The sequence below is a fragment of the Salarias fasciatus genome, chromosome 6, assembly GCF_902148845.1.
Source record: "Salarias fasciatus chromosome 6, fSalaFa1.1, whole genome shotgun sequence".
In the NCBI taxonomy this organism is placed as follows: domain Eukaryota; kingdom Metazoa; phylum Chordata; class Actinopteri; order Blenniiformes; family Blenniidae; genus Salarias; species Salarias fasciatus.
The window spans coordinates 36,808,381-36,826,927 of record NC_043750.1 but is presented as its reverse complement, the minus strand read 5'-3'; the positions used below and the strand labels follow the sequence as shown (position 1 = coordinate 36,826,927).

General features: G+C 46.7%; 1 protein-coding gene across 3 annotated transcripts in view; it reads right to left on the bottom strand.

The window, feature by feature from the left end:
• Positions 1 to 428: 428 nt before the first annotated feature.
• The window catches only part of LOC115390942 (regulator of G-protein signaling 12-like), a 43,019-nt gene continuing 24,900 nt past the window's right edge, over positions 429 to 18,547 (bottom strand). Inside the window, exons 6-19 of one of the 3 annotated variants that reach the window (XM_030094997.1) lie at positions 15,157 to 15,178; positions 8,238 to 8,407; positions 7,805 to 7,897; positions 7,576 to 7,719; positions 6,291 to 6,473; positions 6,013 to 6,163; positions 5,827 to 5,909; positions 5,489 to 5,686; positions 4,933 to 5,006; positions 4,720 to 4,846; positions 4,541 to 4,637; positions 4,072 to 4,139; positions 2,301 to 2,472; positions 429 to 1,991 (exon numbers count right to left, since the gene is read on the bottom strand). In XM_030094997.1, coding sequence (XP_029950857.1) covers positions 1,360 to 1,991; positions 2,301 to 2,472; positions 4,072 to 4,139; positions 4,541 to 4,637; positions 4,720 to 4,846; positions 4,933 to 5,006; positions 5,489 to 5,686; positions 5,827 to 5,909; positions 6,013 to 6,163; positions 6,291 to 6,473; positions 7,576 to 7,719; positions 7,805 to 7,897; positions 8,238 to 8,407; positions 15,157 to 15,178 — 2,214 coding nt within the window. In that variant the 3' untranslated portion in view covers positions 429 to 1,359. The remainder of the gene's footprint in view (positions 1,992 to 2,300; positions 2,473 to 4,071; positions 4,140 to 4,540; positions 4,638 to 4,719; positions 4,847 to 4,932; positions 5,007 to 5,488; positions 5,687 to 5,826; positions 5,910 to 6,012; positions 6,164 to 6,290; positions 6,474 to 7,575; positions 7,720 to 7,804; positions 7,898 to 8,237; positions 8,408 to 15,156; positions 15,179 to 18,547) is intronic. The other 2 variants (XM_030094998.1, XM_030094999.1) reach the window with 2 other exon arrangements.

Genomic DNA, 18,547 nt, shown 5'->3' with positions numbered 1-18,547 from the left:
AAAAACCGTTTTTTTCTCCTGACTTTGTGGAGATGTGTGTGAAAACAGAGAGAAGCGCTTCAGCACACAACAAATCACAGGTTATCGAAAGTCTGAAGAAGAAAGAAGCTGCTCGCCAGAGGCTACAGGGAGAGTTCAACCTCTAAAACATTTATTTGATCTATTTACAGACAGTACAGTCAACTGAACGGAACAGAGAATCGGCTCCTATCGCGACACAGCAGAGCTGCGGTTCAACCGGGACTACGGCAATATGGCCTTTTCACAGAGTATACTATATACAAACCAATACTTGTGGCAGATTATCACCAGTTTATTGTTGTTTTTGATGGGAAAAGTACGAAACTGAGTCCTTTTTTGTCCAGCGGGGACGGAAATGAAAGAAGAGGAAAGAAGTGAGCTTTTGCAGAGCAGAAGCTTCTGGATGGTTTGGTCTGAGAGGATCGCCCGCAAGAGAGCTCGCCATACTGTGTCCTTCCTTCTTTTTCTTTTTTTTCTTTTTTTTTTTTAAATGAGTGACACGAGAATGGCCCGAGGTAAGAGAGGAGGGGAGGAAACACAGAGTGCACTGTGCTCGGGACGGTAAAGAACAGCTGAGCGAATGAGAGCGCTGCTGCTGCTGCTGCATATGTTTGTATTTATGGGGTCAGGTCCGCGGCGTCGGTCTGCGGCGCGCTTAAAAGCATGTAATGAGTCGAAAATACCACATGGCCCACTTATCAGCGTGGCGCCGGAGCCGCTGCAACACTCTGGAGTGAGATTCAGCAGAGATCCTTTGTTTTTCTCGCAAAGTAAAAAAAAAAAACAAACAAACAAAAACAACAAAAAGAAGCAAAGAAAATGATTTTTTTCTTCCTTTTTTTTTTTTTTTTTAAAGGTCTTGTTTGTAATTGGCTAAAGTGCATTGTTAGATTCTGTACAAAGAAAAAGGGGCTGATAGAGATTTGGAGTTTGGCACTGGACATCACCAAAGACACTGGAGCTCGCTCTTGAGAGGAAAACAAACAAAAACAATCCACAGCAAGTCCGCTCAAAGGTTCACACAGATGCACGGCACACGGGGAGGCGGCGGGGAGGAGCGGCGTCCGAGCCCAATGCATCCGTCTGTCCTCTCGCCTCGCGGCGCCCGAGCCGCCCGGGCCGCTTCCTACTGTACATTATTAACTCTACCTGTCACATTAGTTGCGTTGCCAAAGTGAGACGTGTGTTTTTCAGTGAGACGTGAGTCGGGGAGGAGACCGGGATGCATTCAGCGAGCGGCCGAGGAGTGGGTCGGTTCACCGCGACCTCGGCGGACCTCCGGTCCGAATCCCGGTCGCGTGAAGTGAGGAGTGAGAGTTGAGAGGTTTTCAGAAAGTTTCACACGGGGGAGGTACCTGAGCTGGGCCGGGCGTCCGGGGCGTGCTGCTGGGGTCGGGGGTGGGGTTTGCACGGCACGGCCGAGGGGGTGACGTAGTTGAGGCTGGGGCTGTTCAGGTCCGCCTCCCCCACCAGAGTCAGGTCGGAGAGGGTGTCCTCCTCCAGCATCTGGACCGACTCCCCCCTGCCGGAGTCCAGGAGGAGGCCGCGCTGCGGGCCCTGGCCCGCCGGGTGGATGGGGGAGACGGCGCCGGGGAAGGGAGGGGGCGGCCTGGCTTTCCTCCCGCCTCCGCTCTCGGCGCCCAGCGCAGAGTCCAGGCTCTGGGACTGATGGCTGGCGTTCAGCAGGTGGGTGCCCCCTGCCATTCCCCCTCCTCCTCCCCCTCCCCCCCTGTCGTTGCCGTTCGCCTTATTGCCCCGGCGACCGCCGCTGGGGAAGCTGCCGTTGTCGGGGTTACGGGAGTTGGGGGTGGAGCAGCTGGGCTCGGGGTCGTAGGGGGGCGGCGCGGCCTGGTCGGTCGCCGCCGGCGACAGGCGCAGGAAGTCTGGGAGCTGCAGGTCGGTCTTGTTTAGCAGGCCTCGCTGGTCGTCGGCTCGGTTGCTCTGAGCTTTGGATATGAGGTCGAAGAACTCTGCAGGCGCGCGCACGCACACACACACACACACACACACACACACACAATAACACAGCATGCATACACACAAACACACATGAAGATGTGCACCGACTCTGTATTCTTGAAAACAGATTCACTGGGAAACATGCAGCAAAGTGTGTATTGATTATTTGGACGAGTCAAAGCTACGTTCAGTCAAAGCAGAGGTGACTGTGCTACATGTAGCGGCTAGCTAGCACTGCAATACTGCAAACAGGCAGGAGGGTTAGTGTGATCACAGCAACACAGCTACAGACTAGAGAGAGGGAGGTCGTTCAGCTTTACCTTCAGCTTCGTCTATATTTATCTTTTTCTGCTTTCGTTTCTCCGGAGCCTTATGGAGAGAGACAGAGTGGTTGGGTAAGGGCTGGCGGCTCGTGTCGGGGCTGGGCCCGGCCTTGCCGTTTTCCCCATGGGGGTGGGCCGGACCGGCTTTCCCTGACGGCCTGTCCTCCCCCTGGGGGCCACAAGGAGAGCGGAGCCGGGCGTTAGAGCCCCGGCGAGCGGTGCACTAAAGCTATCCGAGGATAACCAGGCGCTCTTATTGGAAAGAAGACAACCGCACTGGACGGAAATGAGAGACGGCTTCCAGGGTTTGGACTGTTTTTGACAGGAGGGTGAAGATGTTTACAGGGCTGGATGTCTTTGGCGACTGATTACAGAGAATCAAATGAAACATTTACGCTTGATGAAACACAGGTGAGATGTTTCACACATCCATCATGTCCACTGTGTGTACTCAGCATCATCAACGTGTAGGCTCGCAGGAACACACACCCACAGCAGCAGAGGGACTAACTACTCACTACAGCTTCACTACTGCGCACGAGGGAGGAAAATAAAAAAAACACTTCGCCAGCAGAATCAAAAAGCCAGCAAGGTAAAAAAAAAAAAAAATAAAAAAAATAAAGACCAGCTGGAACCCAAAGAGCGACATGGAAAACCCAGAAAGCAGTCTGAAGCCGCATTTCCAGCTACGGTTCCTGTGAGCGCCGTTTCCTGACTTTCCACTGGGACCCTGATACACACATGGATAAAGATTGTTTTCATGCACTGTGGCTGATCAAATTCAAAATGTAAAAAAAATGAGTGACTTATTCCTGTTCAGTCACAAAAATTATGTATATCTCAAAATGACATTATCAGTGTAATTCTAAAGATTAATGCACAGCGCACGCTCATCCACTGTGCCGTTATTGAAATATGGAAATACAAATGAGGTAAAAATGGAGATTTGAACACGCAGCCGGACAGATGCAAACTGGACAAAAGGTCTGAGTTAGTACTTAAAAAATATGTTTTCACTATTACTGATATTTTACCATCAGTTGATATGGGTATTTTACTGTTTCCTTTTAACTATTATTGGTATTTTATTCATTACATGGACTTTATTGATACTTTTTCATGAGTAATAGTACTTCATTGATCACTGATTACTAGTATGAGAGCTGTACTGACTGTTTCTAACTATTATGGTACTTTAATAATACTTGTCCACTATCACATGGACTTTTAATTCTGGGAATTAAATTCAAAACGCTCTGTGATGTTTTGTTGCACTCTGGAAAAGTTCTGGAAATGCAGCTCGAAGTTCCACCACTTCCACTACCTACACTGTTCCCGGGGAGCGGGGGGGCCGCAGGGGGGGCTTTTCTGCTGTACTAACGACCAGGAGGAGCTCTGTGAGGCGGGGCGGGGCGTGCCGTGCCTGGCAGGAGGGTTTTGTTATGGAAGGAAGAGAACCAGCAAACCAGAGAGAGCAGTTGATGATGCATTCGGCCACAGGCAGACCACAATAATGGAACATTAGGAACCTGGACAGGGTGAAGGGGGCTCCGGACCCCCGCAGCGACGGTCCACAAGAACACGGTCGACACAGCCAGAGACGCACACTGATACACACATCTTCACTTTGAAACACTGTGCAAACACACACGGCTGAGTGAACACGGCGGGGGAGACACTTAGTAGCGTGATATCGTGGAGAAGGAGACATTCGGTGGGTTACGGAACATTCCGGGGCGAGAGCAGGGGAACACAGATGAGATCTTACTGTCGTTGATTGGTTTCTGCTTGTGGAGGCCTGAAGGTGACTCTTGGCGGCGGCGACTTTCTGTTTATCTAGCGAGAGAAGGGAAGGAGGCAGGTGTGGAGATACAGAGGTAATTCAGCTGTAAAAGTCTCTGGATTTATTGATTCAGAATCATCGGAATGTCTCTTTTTGTTGGTACATTTAATAACAGGGTGAGATAAACGACTGAATATGTAGAGAGTAAATAAAAAACCTGTAATAAGAACATTACAATGTCAGTTCTGAATGAAATCTTGCAGGCTGGACATTTTATCCCAGAGGGTCATGAGCTGGTTCTTCTCATTTTAGCTGTTTTTCTACTTTTTGGTGAGGTTAACGTTTGCCTGTCTGCATTGAGTTTGGATGCTGTCGACATGCGTTTGAGGTTAATTAATAATTCCAACTTTATTTGTTACGGGCCTGTGTGTGTGTGTGTGTGTGTGTTGCATACCTTTTCCAGGGGCGTTTTCTGCTATATCTAACACCACCCGCAGCCCGTCCAGGTTGGAAATGGGAAGGCCTAGATCTAAAGGCTCCGACTCCCCACTCTGAATCACACACACGGACAAGATAAGGACCTCATTGCATTACCCGCACGTCCGTCTGTCTGCAGCCTGAACACACACTCACAATGCGAGCCACCAGGTCTGAAAGGTGCAGGCCGTATTTGGCCACCACGGGCCTGAGGACCTCGGTCACTGGCTTCGTGGGCTTCGCTTTTAAACCCACCGAGCGGTTTATGGGGACCAGGTCCAGTCTGGAAAAGACGAGACGGCGGTCATGCATCATCCTGCTCTATGAAACGGTTTCAAGCCGACAGTTGGTCATTTGGTGGGAGCGTACCTGAAAAGAGTGCGCTTTTCTAGCCTGAGGTCCCGCGAGCACAGCGTCATGCAGTCTTGGTCCAAAACGAGTGGCTGAGAGAGACAGAAACAGAGAGTGGAGTCGTGTTCATTTCAACCACTAGGGGGCAGAACTCTGCAGGATCACAGCATGCTCCTCTGCCCCAGAGCTCTGAAGCTGACATGAAGCCTTTGAAACGTTTCAGCAAGAGTTCTCTGGTCGGTGACAATGAATCACAGCAGAGTGAGCGCAGACGGGGGGAACAAAGGCCTGACGTTTCAGAGTATCTGGCACATGACATACTGCACAGCTACAGGGTCATGACCTGATGACAAGAAGCTGAATGGTGAGAAATGGCGCTCAGGAGGACGGCTGCAGGTATTCTGATCTGGAGACTTGTCAGAAAATGTGCCGTGAGTGAGAGTTCTGACAGTTATTTAAAATGACGGCATGTTTTGATGATGTATAAATGATTTTATTTAGATTTGCTTGATACTAATTCTTTTAAGTTTCGACATGCTTAGAGGTTGAATCCCAGCGTGTCTGCAGCTCCTACCTTCTCTCCTCCGACCAGGAAGAGGTCGATAGCTGCCAGGTTGATGCAGAGCTTCTCACAGAGGCCCAGCAGCAGGTCCCTGATGGACACGCCGGCCCTCAGCGGCACGGAGCAACACGAGCCGTCCGGCAAGCTTATGTTACACTGCCTCAGGGGGGCGCTGCCGCCTCCTCGATCGGCGCCGCGAGAACCGTCAGCCTGGAGGACGAATGACAGGAAGAAACAGAGAAGTGTGGACGGGACAAGGGCTGGTTTGATATTTGAGTCATTGAGTTGAGACTCGGGAATGGTCTGAACTTCCTCATTCAGCTGCTCAGATGATCTGACTCCAGACTGACCTCCGTCTTTCCCGGTAACTCCAAACTGGCTCCCGACGACAGCGAACCCTGGGACTCCCGGCGGCCGTTACTCCCAGAGAAATCTAGAAAGATCCACGAAGAGCAGCCTCGTCTTAAGCGTTTCAGAGAAAACAAAGGATGGAAACGGAGCCGCCGAAGGAGGAGGGGAAACAGGAAGCTACTGACTGTAGTTGAAGTCCGTCAGTTCTCGTTTCTTGGGGCCTTTGCCGAAGCTCCTGTTGCGAGACCAGGAGAAGAACATGCCTTTCCTCCGGTCGCCTAAATCCTCGCGGCTGTCGTCATTTAGAGATCGACCAGATTTGCTCTTCTTGTCCTCCTGTAACATCACAAAAAAGAAAAAAAACTGATGTAGAAAAGTGGACGAGATTTATCTTGACTTAAGAAACAAAACCAAAAACAGGTGATTTTCTTTGCCGGAAGCGGAAGGATGAGCGTCTCCAAACCTTCTTGGGCGTGGAGAGGTTGGAGCGGTCGGAGCCGGTGGTGCTGTGTTTGGAGGTGGGGCTGCTGGGGATGTGGTATGGGTCCGGCAGAGGTCGGCCCTCAACCTCCGCCAGCATGCACTCCTGGTACAGCAGAGACTTGAGGAACCGCGTGTAGCTGTCGAACTTCATCAGGTTGAAGATCTGAAAACAGCGGGAAAGAAGAAATAAGTGTGTAGAAAGAAAAAAAAAACATCAGCAGAGGGAAAAAAAAACTGGAGAAAGAGAAAAGGGCACGAGGGAGAAAGGATGGAAAAACTAACTGAAGCAATAAAGTGAACATTAAGATCAAGATCAAAGAAATGCGGGAAAATAAAAAAGGGGTTAAGATTAGAGAAGATTAAGAAGAAGAAAGAATTAGGAAAAAAAAGAAGAATAAAGCAAATAAAAAGATTGAAAGAAGATGTTCATGTGGACGACAGCTGAAGCCTCACGGTTTTATTTAAGTCTGAGCTTCATCCAAAGCCTCTCCAGGCCTGACGTCAGGTTTTAAACGGACACACACTTCCTGCTCCAAAACTTCACATGTTTTTGCTACAAGTTCAACACGCAGTTCCTGTTTCTAACTCCAGGTGGCAGCAGCACGGTGTAGCAGGCAACCAATCAGAGCCGCAGCTGAACTGACTGCAGAACAGAACCATTCTGTACATTTGAGACTTTAAAGGGAGTAGGAGTCGTTTCCACACGATGACGAGACAATACACACACACACACACAATACAAAATGTGTGTGTTTTTTTGACACGTGCACGTGTGAGCCTTAGATCTTTTTGGGCGGCGTCGGATCGGTGGGGGGGGGCAGGGTGTGTGGAGGGTCTCCTTCCAGCCTTGTGACTCTTATCACAGCTAGAACATCTGAGCTGAAGCTGCTGAAATCAATGGAGCTTTTCAGCGACTGTGCCTCACGCGCGACGTGCACATCCCCAACGCCAGCCGGAGATGATGAATAGCTGACCTTATGTGTGAGAGCACTCGCCGCTGTTATGCTAGTACGCTCTGATTTCTTTTGATTAGGCGCTGCGAGGAGGAATAACACGTTTGTCCTTCAGAAAAAAAAAAAAAACATCCAGATGGAAGGTCGCTGGTCGGGATAAAATACAGCGAAATATCCAAAAAATCTTCTTCTTCAGCAGATAAATTATGCCTGTTTTTACAAACTCGCCCTGACAGCATGGCTTTGAGGATAGTTTGGTAGTAGCAAGGCCCACGGACCTCATGTTTAACACCCCTGTTTGCGTCGTTCTACCTGCAGCTGCTGCTCCTTGAACATGTCGGGTTTGGGGGCGTTGAGGATGTCGTCGGCCAGCTGAGCCTGGCTGTCGATGTTGACCGGAGTGGTGGCTTTACTGGACAGGAAGCTGTTGTAGATCTCTCTGGCGCGCTGAGAGAGCTGGAAGCAGCGGAGGGCGAGGCATAAGGAGGGCCGATCACCGAGGAAATGCGTGCAGGCATGAAAGGAAACCCTGCTGGTTTACCTGCTTGTTGTCGTTCTCTGGGACATGGCTGAAAAACTCACAAGCCTGCCAGAAGAGGATGTTCTCCTCGCTGAACTCTTTCTTTAGAAATTCCTGCAGCCAGAGAAACAAAACAACACTTATCAGTGGCGTCTTTTCATCTGCTTCAGCGATGCTGGATCCACCATTCATACACAAAATCACTCACACACAACCAAAAGGTTGACATTTTTGTGTTATGATTTGAAAGAAAAAAATGTCAAGGCCATTTCAGATAGTGTCCCAGATCTGAGAAATCACAAGGAATACCGTTTAAAAAAAAAAAAAAGGTTTGGAAAAATTAAGTTCATGCAAAAAAATCTAAAATATATGAAAGCATATTTTGGAAAAAGAACACACACACGCACGCGCACGCCCTCCAACATGAGCGTGATTAATGGTGTTGCTGTACTACCGAGAAGTAGCGGACCCCCACGGGGTCCTGCAGCAGCCTCTCGAAGCAGACGGCCCAGCTGGCCACTCTCCGCTCGGTGTGGCGCCGGTGGCTCTGGACGCTGGGAAGGCTGGCATTACTGTTCAGGCTGTTGTCGCTGCTGCAGCCCTGCAGCTCCACGCTGTTCAGTTCTTTCAACACACACACACACACACACAAAAACACACATCAGGTTGTTAGTGGAGTTTACCACTGATGCTGTTAGTCACACAACCACACTACGGACAATGTAATCCAGAGATGACTGAATTTTACAGTTAAATTTGATACCAGAACAAGAAAAAAGCTGCTTCACGAGTTTGTATTTGACCCAGCGGATCTTTGTTTGAACACTTGAGCAACAAGAACATTCAGAAGAGCGAAAATGATGAGAAGCGCAGATTAATACAGGATAATAATCCTGTCATGAAGCCTCTTGCTGGGAGATGCTGCGGCAGAGACGCCAGACAGAAATCTGCCCGATCGCAGCACTGCTGAAAACAGCAGGTCGGTGGAGGAGGAGTTTCCTCTCACAAAACCAAAGAAGTTTGGTAGTCATCCTCTAAGAACATGCAAATATCTATCAAATAAATTAAAAGACAAACATCTTTCATATCATCACTCCACTGGATTAATTCACAAACACACTGACCCACTGTGGGACAAGTAAAGCTGATCTGATCTGATCCGATTGTGTCTGCTCTGATCTGATTTTATCTGATCTGATCTGATTGTGTCTTCTCTGATCTGATCTGATCTGATCTGATCTGATCTGATCTGATCTGATCTGATCTGATCTGATCTGATCCAGACATTAACCTGCACGGTGTTGCCGCATTTCCAGCCACTTGGTATTATTTTCCCAGAGAAGTTGCTCATTAAGTTAACAGCCCTCCAAGATGCTTCTTCCAGTTGAACAGATCAAATCTTTACATGAGTTGTGATAATTTTCTGAGCACTTTTACTTGTTTTTGCCAATTAGTCTTATAGGCCTAGACTTCGGCCAAACAACAGAGAAATTAGTCCTCAGGAAAAGGGTAAAATAATACAATAAAAAGGGATGAAAACATGACTTAATGAAAGCTAATCACATATCTCATAACACAAGCTGCGCATTTCTATTCATTATTTAATCACTCTGCTTTCTGGACATGCTTTTGGGCCACAGTAGCTCAAATTGTAGCAAATATAAAGAAAACCATCAAGTGTTTTAACTATTTCCACTACATTTGCTTGAAAAGTAAATCCAGCTGTGGACCTGAGTCGTGTAAAACCAGAAGGTAATAGGCTGTCACTGCATTCTGATGAACTGAAGTGTGTAAAAAGAGAAAATGCTTCCACTGCCTTTCATTAGTGCACCAGACATTATTCAGGTAGTAACTGCTTCAGCGCAGCTCCGTAATGTTCACATCAAAGCTGTTCGGTGTTTGCAAAGCCATCGACTGCACTTTCTGAATTATTTACATTTTTCATCCTCATTCACTCTCACTTTTGATGAGAGCAGGTTACATATAGCACATCCCCCAGTTACAAACCAACTTCACCTAAGAGAAGAGTTTTGACACTGCAGTTCACTGAATCAAGGCTCAATCTCTCAGAGAAGAGTCAGAGTGCAGCTAAGAAAGACTTTCTCCCCTCACCACTAGACTGCATGGCCTCCATGTTTGGACCAAATCAGGCAGAGACAGAAGAGGCACAGAGAGAAACAAAAAAGAAAAAAGAAAAACAGGGAGAATCTGCAGAGGATGGCTTCAGGCCTGCTGAACTAGAGTGGGTTGCTAAGTTCAGATAAAATAAAACACAAGTGGCGCCAGAGGGCAGGCATCAGCGGTCAGGTGCCCGGGACCACGCAAATCACGCAAATAAAGTGAAAGAGCAGAATCCTGCCGCCAGCCAATGTCCCGGGTGATCCAAAACATGGAGACCGGCCCGCAAACGGACTCTTCCTCAGCCCCGCGCCGACACATTTCTCTTCCCTCCAACACCACCAATGACATTTTCAATCGTTCTGCCAGAGCACTCGGCAGCATTCACTCTTACTGAGGCCGCAGCGGCGCGGCAAACAATGGCGAGCCTCCACTTAACATTAACGGCCATCTATCACGGTGAATAGGAGCCTCACATTCATTCAAGTGTTGCCTGAACCACATGTCCTGCTCAGCGTCACGAGGGCTGCAGTTTCCCCCACCACCGCCCCGCCCACTCCAGATCCGCTCCAGATCCACTAGATCCACTTCTTACCAACTTTATATCAACCACAGCAGCAAAAGCAGACCAGAAAACAACAAAGCACCCAGTAGAGGCTTTTTATTCAATTTGTGTGACATTACTGTCAAACACATTTTTGTTCAGGGCCAGCTCATGTCGGTACAATAGTGCTACAATAACTTGTAAATGTAAACTATATCTTCCAAATAACCAGTTTAATGTTAATCAAAGCTACAGTGTGTTCATTAAATCCTTTTTGGGTGTTTTATGTGTCAATAACACATTTTTAATGCGGAACGATGAGACGGAGCAGCATGTTGGAATCTTTCACAGAGAAATTCTGAACATTTAGGAACATTTTTAAGCCCTGAACAAATTAAAATCTAACTCTCTGATTGATTAGATTGGATCAAAAACCATAAGCGTCTCGCACAAAAGATCTTTTTTTCATATTCTGATGTATCTGTCTGTTCTACAGATAAATCAGAAGTACATATATAAATAAGTGATTCAAATATTTACTCCAGGTCAAAACTGAATATCAAAATATAAATCCTTCGACATGACATTAAGTGTATTTATTACAAATAGAAGAACTGCTGTTAAAACAAACTCGAGCAAAATGCACGGAGCTGCCAACTGTAAAGTCAACATATTGATTACTTTCAATATCCAACCATTAACAGGAGATATTTGATCCACTATCGACATTCACGCAGAAATTACACAAACAACACAAAAAAACTAGGACTATCTCAGAAATAAACATAATGCAGAATAAACTATTTAGATATTTAAAACCGTGTCCACACTCAGGAGTACCAAAGTTACAAGAACCGAAAAAATACAACTTAATCACAATAATGGGACCAACTGATTATTCCTACTGTGTCAGTTAACTAAAGGTTTGAGTTTCAGCTCTTTATAAATAGTTAGAAAAGTCTTATAATTAAACTTTAAGTAGGATTACTAAATAATTTAGTTATGTGATCTCAACTAAAGTCAGTGAGATGAAGTTAAGATTAGTATTTACTCTAAAAATGTAGAGTGATTCAAACGAAGCAAAACTATTTTATATGCTCAACTAAAACAACAACAAGTTGGTAAAAGCTGGTTAAGATCATTCAAGGCTCCGAAATCTGTAATCTCCTACTTTTCCCACATGTTGATCACTAAACCTGCTCCGTCTGGAGTTCCTCCTCCTCCGGCTGGAGACCCGGCGGCCCGCTCACCTGGGCACAGCTGGTAGGAGCCGGAGTGCCAGCGGGGGAGGTAACGGGTCCTGAGGGGCAGCCAAGCCCCTCCGTCCATACTCGGCCCGCTTCACGGCCTCACGCACACGCCGGGACGCATCCGCGCACACGCCAGGCCCAGGCCGAGCACACGGACCGGGACGCATCCACACACACACCCGCAACGCACATCGGCGCCACAGACGATGAAGGGAAATGGAAAAGAAAGAGAAGCTGCTGCTGCTGCGACCGAGCAGCCTGCACGACAACTTGAGAAAGCACAGAGTCAGGTCACTACACGCACATGCACACACACACACACACATACACACACACACACACACACACACACAGAGCCATCGACACATATACACGCACACACCTCTCAGGGTTGGCTGCAAGGTAAGTGATACAAGCACACACAGGCCTCAAGAGCATGAATAATTCAGAGGCCAGAGAGAAAACACACACACAAACACAAACACACACACACACACACACACACACACACACACACACACACACACACACACACACACACACACACACACACACACAAACACACACACACACACACACACACTGCAGTATTGATGAAGGGCTTGTTAAGGGAAGGCCACAACTGAGACTAATCAGGCCGGCAGACCCCATAGCGCTACACGCACGTACGCGTGCACGCACGCACACACACACACGCTTTACAAAGAGGCGCAACAGTGTCCTGCGTTGAGTTCAGAGTTGAGTTTATGATGAATGTTTTGCGCTTTGACTGTCAATAGTCGGATCGGATGTTGGAACACAGACTGTTTGGAACAATTCGTTCTCATTTTTGAGCATTTCGATAGAATTTGCGAACATTTCAGTTAAACAGATGACATCTTTGCTTTGCCTCCAAATAACCCTGCTTTTTCTCTCGCCCTCACTTTTCACCGGCCATGTTTTTTTTTTTTCTTTTCACCTGCAGTTGTTTCTTGCAGCTGGCCACTCATAATGAAAAAAGGAGAGCTGTCGGTTCAAATTTTCCAGCTAATTGCACCATTTTCACAAATTAATCAGACTTTTCTTTCCAATTAAAAATTCTGTTATTTAGGATTTACAGCGCGTCGATGCACAGCGTAAGAAGGCATAATGTTGATATCAGTAAATAAGTCAGTGTCCCTCACACTCAGCTCTGCCGCTCATCCCTAAATGAGAAAATAAGACAGCTAAAGATTACTGCTCCAAACAGCATTGCTGTTTTTTTTCTGGACAGTGTCGAGTTCAAACGGACGGTGTTTAACAGGAGCCGTCTGGAGAGTTTCATTATGGGGTAAATAAAAGATTGTGAGTGTGTGCACTGATCCTGATTCTGTTAATGTCTGCAGCAGTCTGAACTCCGACACTTGGACCGGAACGTGTTCCAGGCTTCGCTCCTCACGTGTTTCTAAGAGCCTCGGCCCGTTCTCCACCTGCGGCTGCTCCGTCCTCAGACCGCTGAACTCTCGCAGTCTGGCCTCAACTTCTTTAAAAATCTAACCCAAGAGCGATCGAGTCAGGTAACTTAAAATAACATCGTAATGGGCAGTAATAGAATTCAAGGCTAAAGTTTGTACTTTGATAAAGACGCTGAACAAAACCTCAGGGAGCATCTCTTTATTTTCTCACCAATCAGTCACAGAAAACAGAAAATCCAGAAAGTGAAAGTGGATCTGGTCGCAGCACACACTGGCAACTATGTAATAACACACACTGCTGGTTTAGAGTGTTTACCTTCACTGCAATGGAATATCAAGTGAAGGAGTTCAGGATAATCGATTAACGCAAAATGAGATTTGCTGATTTGAAAACAATGCTGTTTATGACGGCTACTTTTTTTTTAACCATGCCTGAAAAAGGGGAAACAAATGAGCTCAACTTTCATCACAGAAGTTGCTGTTTTTGTGGTGAGAAGCCATGAAATGATCATTACGGTCACAAACCACAAAGTTCCCCAAATTCTGATTAATTTTCTGCTAAATTCTGTTAAATTTTCACTTGAAAACAATGTTTAAATTTGACCTCGATCCCTGACTCACCGTTAAATTCCACAAACATGGAAATGCTCCTTCTCTCTCAGCCAGTCTAAGCCCTGAAAGCGCAGTAAATAGGTGAAGTTCATTCCATATCTGCTCATTTCTTGACTTCTTTCCTGCAGATCCAAGAGGAGTTTTCTACATAACGGCAATTGAGGAAATGAAAACTATTTCCATTGTTTTGATCGCACCTATTTCATCCTGCTGACGGTGATCTGAACGCAGGAGGAACCAGTCGATATTTCCATAAGTTCTTCATTTGTCACGCTCCCTACATCACATGCACGAGACCCGACGATTTCCCCTCCGCTGACAATGGACACCTTCTCTTTTTGAGACGCACGAGGCGAGAACGAGCGGCCGCAGACACTTCTGCACTCCGGCTGATTGTAAACATGTTTTCCCTCAGATTCTATAGCTCCGTTGTTTAGTTTCTCACATCCTTCTCTCCCTCTTTTATCTCCCATCTGTCATACATGTTGCCTCTCTGGAGCTTCTGCAAAGCGCCATCAGGTGACTTAGAGGCTGCTAATGCTGTGAATTGTGTATAAAATAACAACTTTTGCTGTGTTTTTTGGGGGGGGGGGTTTGTTGCCATGACAACGGTGCTCGGAATCAGTGAAAATGCGGCTTGTTGAAAATGGTTCCGAAGGTGGAATATTTTGAGACAGTTTTGTCTCTTTTTTCACGTAAACGGGCGAAGACACAACTTTCTGGAAACGCTCGGGTTCCGTCTCGGTGTAGATGAGGGGAACGCCGCTATGAGCACCACGACCACCGTAAACATGTTCAAACAGGACCTGGAACTATATCTGACAACCGACTGAAGGGTTGAACGACATGATTAAAACAAAACGTGCGAGAACAGCTGAGAGGTTTTCAGTTTTCAAACAGTGAAGGTTCGATTGATTTCTGTCTAATACAGATAAAATAAGCCAGAGACATGATACAGAGAGTGACTGTGTTAGAGAAATAAAGAGTCTGATACTGTGTTTATTGTCACACGGTTCCCCTGACTTAAGGTTAAGCCCTAATCCAACGTCCCAACAGTGTTCCACGTAGATAAAAATCCCTCAAAAATCCAGTCAGTCGGAGTAAAGAAAGCACATGACTCTCAGACTCGGCTGTATTTATGACTTGTCCGTGCACGTCCTCGTTTGCAGCTGATTTCTTCACTAATTTGAGGATATTTCGAGGTTGCACCCTGCTAATAACAACACGGCAGGCGGAGGTGGGGCAGACACCCAGCGAGTCAAACCAGATCATCTGTTCTTGTGAGGGTATACTGAAAGCAATCAGAAAATCACCTGAAGAGGAAATTTTCTACCCGACGCACTGCAACATCAACTCCAATAAAGTCACAGTATGTGGGAAGACAAGAAGAGATGTTGAGGAAGGTGTGTTACTCACCTCCATCAGAGACTGCAGCAGACTGTAAAAAAGCAGAGAAAGACATGGATTAGCAGGTTTCTTCATCACACGCTCACATGAGCTCACTGCGTCTCTGAGGGCCGCCAGGCGGCTGTCTGAGCATGTACCATTTGACCACATGGAGCCACGGACCCACTGTGTTTTTCAACAGGACATTATCACACACACACACACACACACACACACACACACACATACATACACTTTCACATCATGACACAGTCAGGTCAGCGCCCACAATTCTTTGTCTTCTACGTGGGAGGAACCGTCTGTGAACTTGCTGTGCTTGCTCTGCAGGAAAACTTCCTCAGAGAGGGCGGGACCTAGCCAGTGTGTGTGTGTGTGTGTGTGTGTGTGTGTGTGTGTGTGTGTGTGTGTGTGTGTGTGTGTGTGTGTGTGTACGCGTGTCCGCACCTTTTTCTATACTTGTGGGGACCATATGTCCCCACAAGTATAGGAAAACCTGTGCCTTGTGGGGACCTTTTTCCAGTCCTAATGAGGACAAACAGTGTTTTCTTGACCATGTTGTTGTTACTGAAAAAAGTAAAAGTGCAAAAACATTTCTTTAGGGTTAGGCTGTGTTGTGGTTTGGGTTAGGGTTAGGATTAGGGTCAGGGTTAGGGGCTAGTAAATGAACTGTGTCAATGAGTGTCCTCACAAGGATAGAAATACAAACCTGTGTGTGTGTGTGTGTGTGTGTGTGTGTGTGTGTGTGTGTGTGTGTGTGTGTGTGTGTGTGTGTGTGTAAGAAAAGGTTAAATAAAAACCTGCCCCCAATTTCACAGTTAAGTGTGGAGCGTACTTGGATATCACAAAATTACTAATTACTGCGAGTCAAACATGCAGCGACACATTAAATCCCCAATCTAATTTTGAGTGCGACACACACGCAGGACGCACGCCCACACAGCCCACACACACACACACACACACACACACACACACACACACGCGCAGTCTCGTATTTCTATCCTTGTGGGGACCTTCTATTGACTCCCATTCATGTCTAGCCCCTAACCCTAACCCTTACCCTAGCCCTAACCCACACCACAACAAAGCCTAACCCTAAAGAAATGTTTTTGCACTTTTACTTTTTTCAGTAACAACAACATGGTCAAGAAAACACTGTTTGTCCTTATTAGGACCGGAAAAAGGTCCCCACAAGGCATGTCGTTTCACGTTTTGCTATCCTTGTGGGGACATTTGGCCCCAACAAGGATAGAAATACGAGAACACACACACACACACACACACACACACACACACACACACACACACACACACAGCTTACTAAAGCTATGGGGCGCTCACACAAAGTTGAGTTTCCTGTTTCCATGGAGACGGAGTCAACATGCGTCAACATCATGTAAATGAACGCCCAGAACTATGGATGCAGTGATGTGAACAATTTCACCGATATTGATATCTAATAACATTGTAGTTATGGCCCATGCTGACATTGAAAAGTCATTCATTTCTTTATTTTTTCAAACTTCAAAAAACACAAAACAAATGCAATTAGATAAGAGTGTTAGTTTTAGGCTGAGCTGTAAACGCATAATAGTAACTAGAGGAAGTAAATGTCAACTGCTAATATCAGACCAGTTTTACTTATCGGGCCGATACCAACATGTTAAAAAATTACAGATATGAACTGATACCGATAAACGCCGTGCATCGTGCATCCCTTCCCAAAACGCAAAGAAAGTTTTTCCATTTTCACTTGAAAACGCCACGTAAACGGGACCGAACACGACACAGAAACACGAAAATGGAGAAAGTGGTGAAAATGAAAAGCAAAACGGAGGAGAGGGCGAAGACGAGCAGCAGAGGACACAGCGGCTCTGGAGGCTGTTCTACAGAACAGCAGCATGAGGAAGTGAACTTTAAATGATCTCAGTATGACTCTGCACGGACACATGGGAGTCGTCTGCGCGTCTCGACATTTCTGTCGGGCCACGTCACATTCAAACTACTCGATGTCGTTTTGGAGAGAATATGTGCTTTTTCCTTTCGTTTGGCCAGTGTTGTGACATGAAGTGGAATTTGTCTGACTGAATTCTGAAGAAAATACGCAGACATTAAAAGAAAAGTAGTGATTTACACTTTTTTTTTCATCCTTTCAAACTAAACTGAGCAGGAACGGGTCTTTAATGAAGCTTCACCACGACGACACACAAAAAATCTTCAGCTTCAGATCACAGTGAAAGTTATTCAGCTGTTTACATTCATTTAGGTTAACAAATGAAGATGCAACTTTAAGTCTGGAAAACACAGTGAGTCCAATTCTACTGCTAAAAACTCAACTTTAGAATCATCATCCTCTGTTATAAATTCCAGCTCTGCTTTTCAGAGTCTTACACTCCACAATGTCAACAACCGTTAGTGAAAGCCTGGGTCCTGATCCAGAACACACATCCAGGCTGTGATCGGGTAAACTTCCCAAACAAGGTAAATCTCATTAGGCTGACCTCTGCGTGCAGCATATGTGCTTCTTCGATCGCTGCGTCTCCTGGTTTATTTCCTCTCTGGAGTCAAGCCGCGCTGCCCAGATGGCACGACCGGCAGACTCGCCGGGATTAGCCGGGAGGTTTGGCACCGGCGCACGAGAGGAGATCTGATGTGATTCTGAAGGAGGCTGATTGTTGTCAAACACAGAGGAGGAACGCAGCTCCCGGATGCTGAGGACTGCTTCACGTGGGAGCAGCCAGCATGCATATGGCCGCCATATGTTAGAGATGGTTCTTTTGTGTGCAGGGTGCATTCTTTAGCATTTCTCAGCGTGAGTGTGTGTGTGTGTGTGTGTGTGTGTGTGAGAGAGAAAGCGAGTATGCTGATTCCGCTGCAGTGATCACTTCCAGACGCCTGCTGCGTTGGAAGGGTTTGGCCGCTGTTTCAGGCCCCGAGTCCCCTCTCCTCTATGTTCCTCACTCATCTCGCTCCTCTGTTACCTCCTCTGTTTGTTCTTCCCCCTCTTTTAATTCCCCCCTCCGTCTGTCCACTGTTTTCATCTCTCTTTCGGCCTCCTTTTTCCCCCCTCCAGCAGCCAATCCGGCGGTGTTTCCCCGCTTCTCTTGGCACATCCAGGTCATTCCTTACAGCCCACAGAGAACGGCTGGGGTTTTCCACAGATTCCCTCCTCCAGATCCTGTTCCCGGGCCGATACACACACACATTCGGGCTGCATACAAACACAACACTGATTCCAGATAACCATAACATCTAATATATCTCCTATTATTCCTAACAAACAGGGCTGACCACTTCACAGTCCTACTATGATTTCCAGGTATCATTTGCACGACGCTTCTCTGTGAAAACACGTCGTTTTTGTGTTTTTGTCAAGAAAAGTTTCGAGATGACAATGACG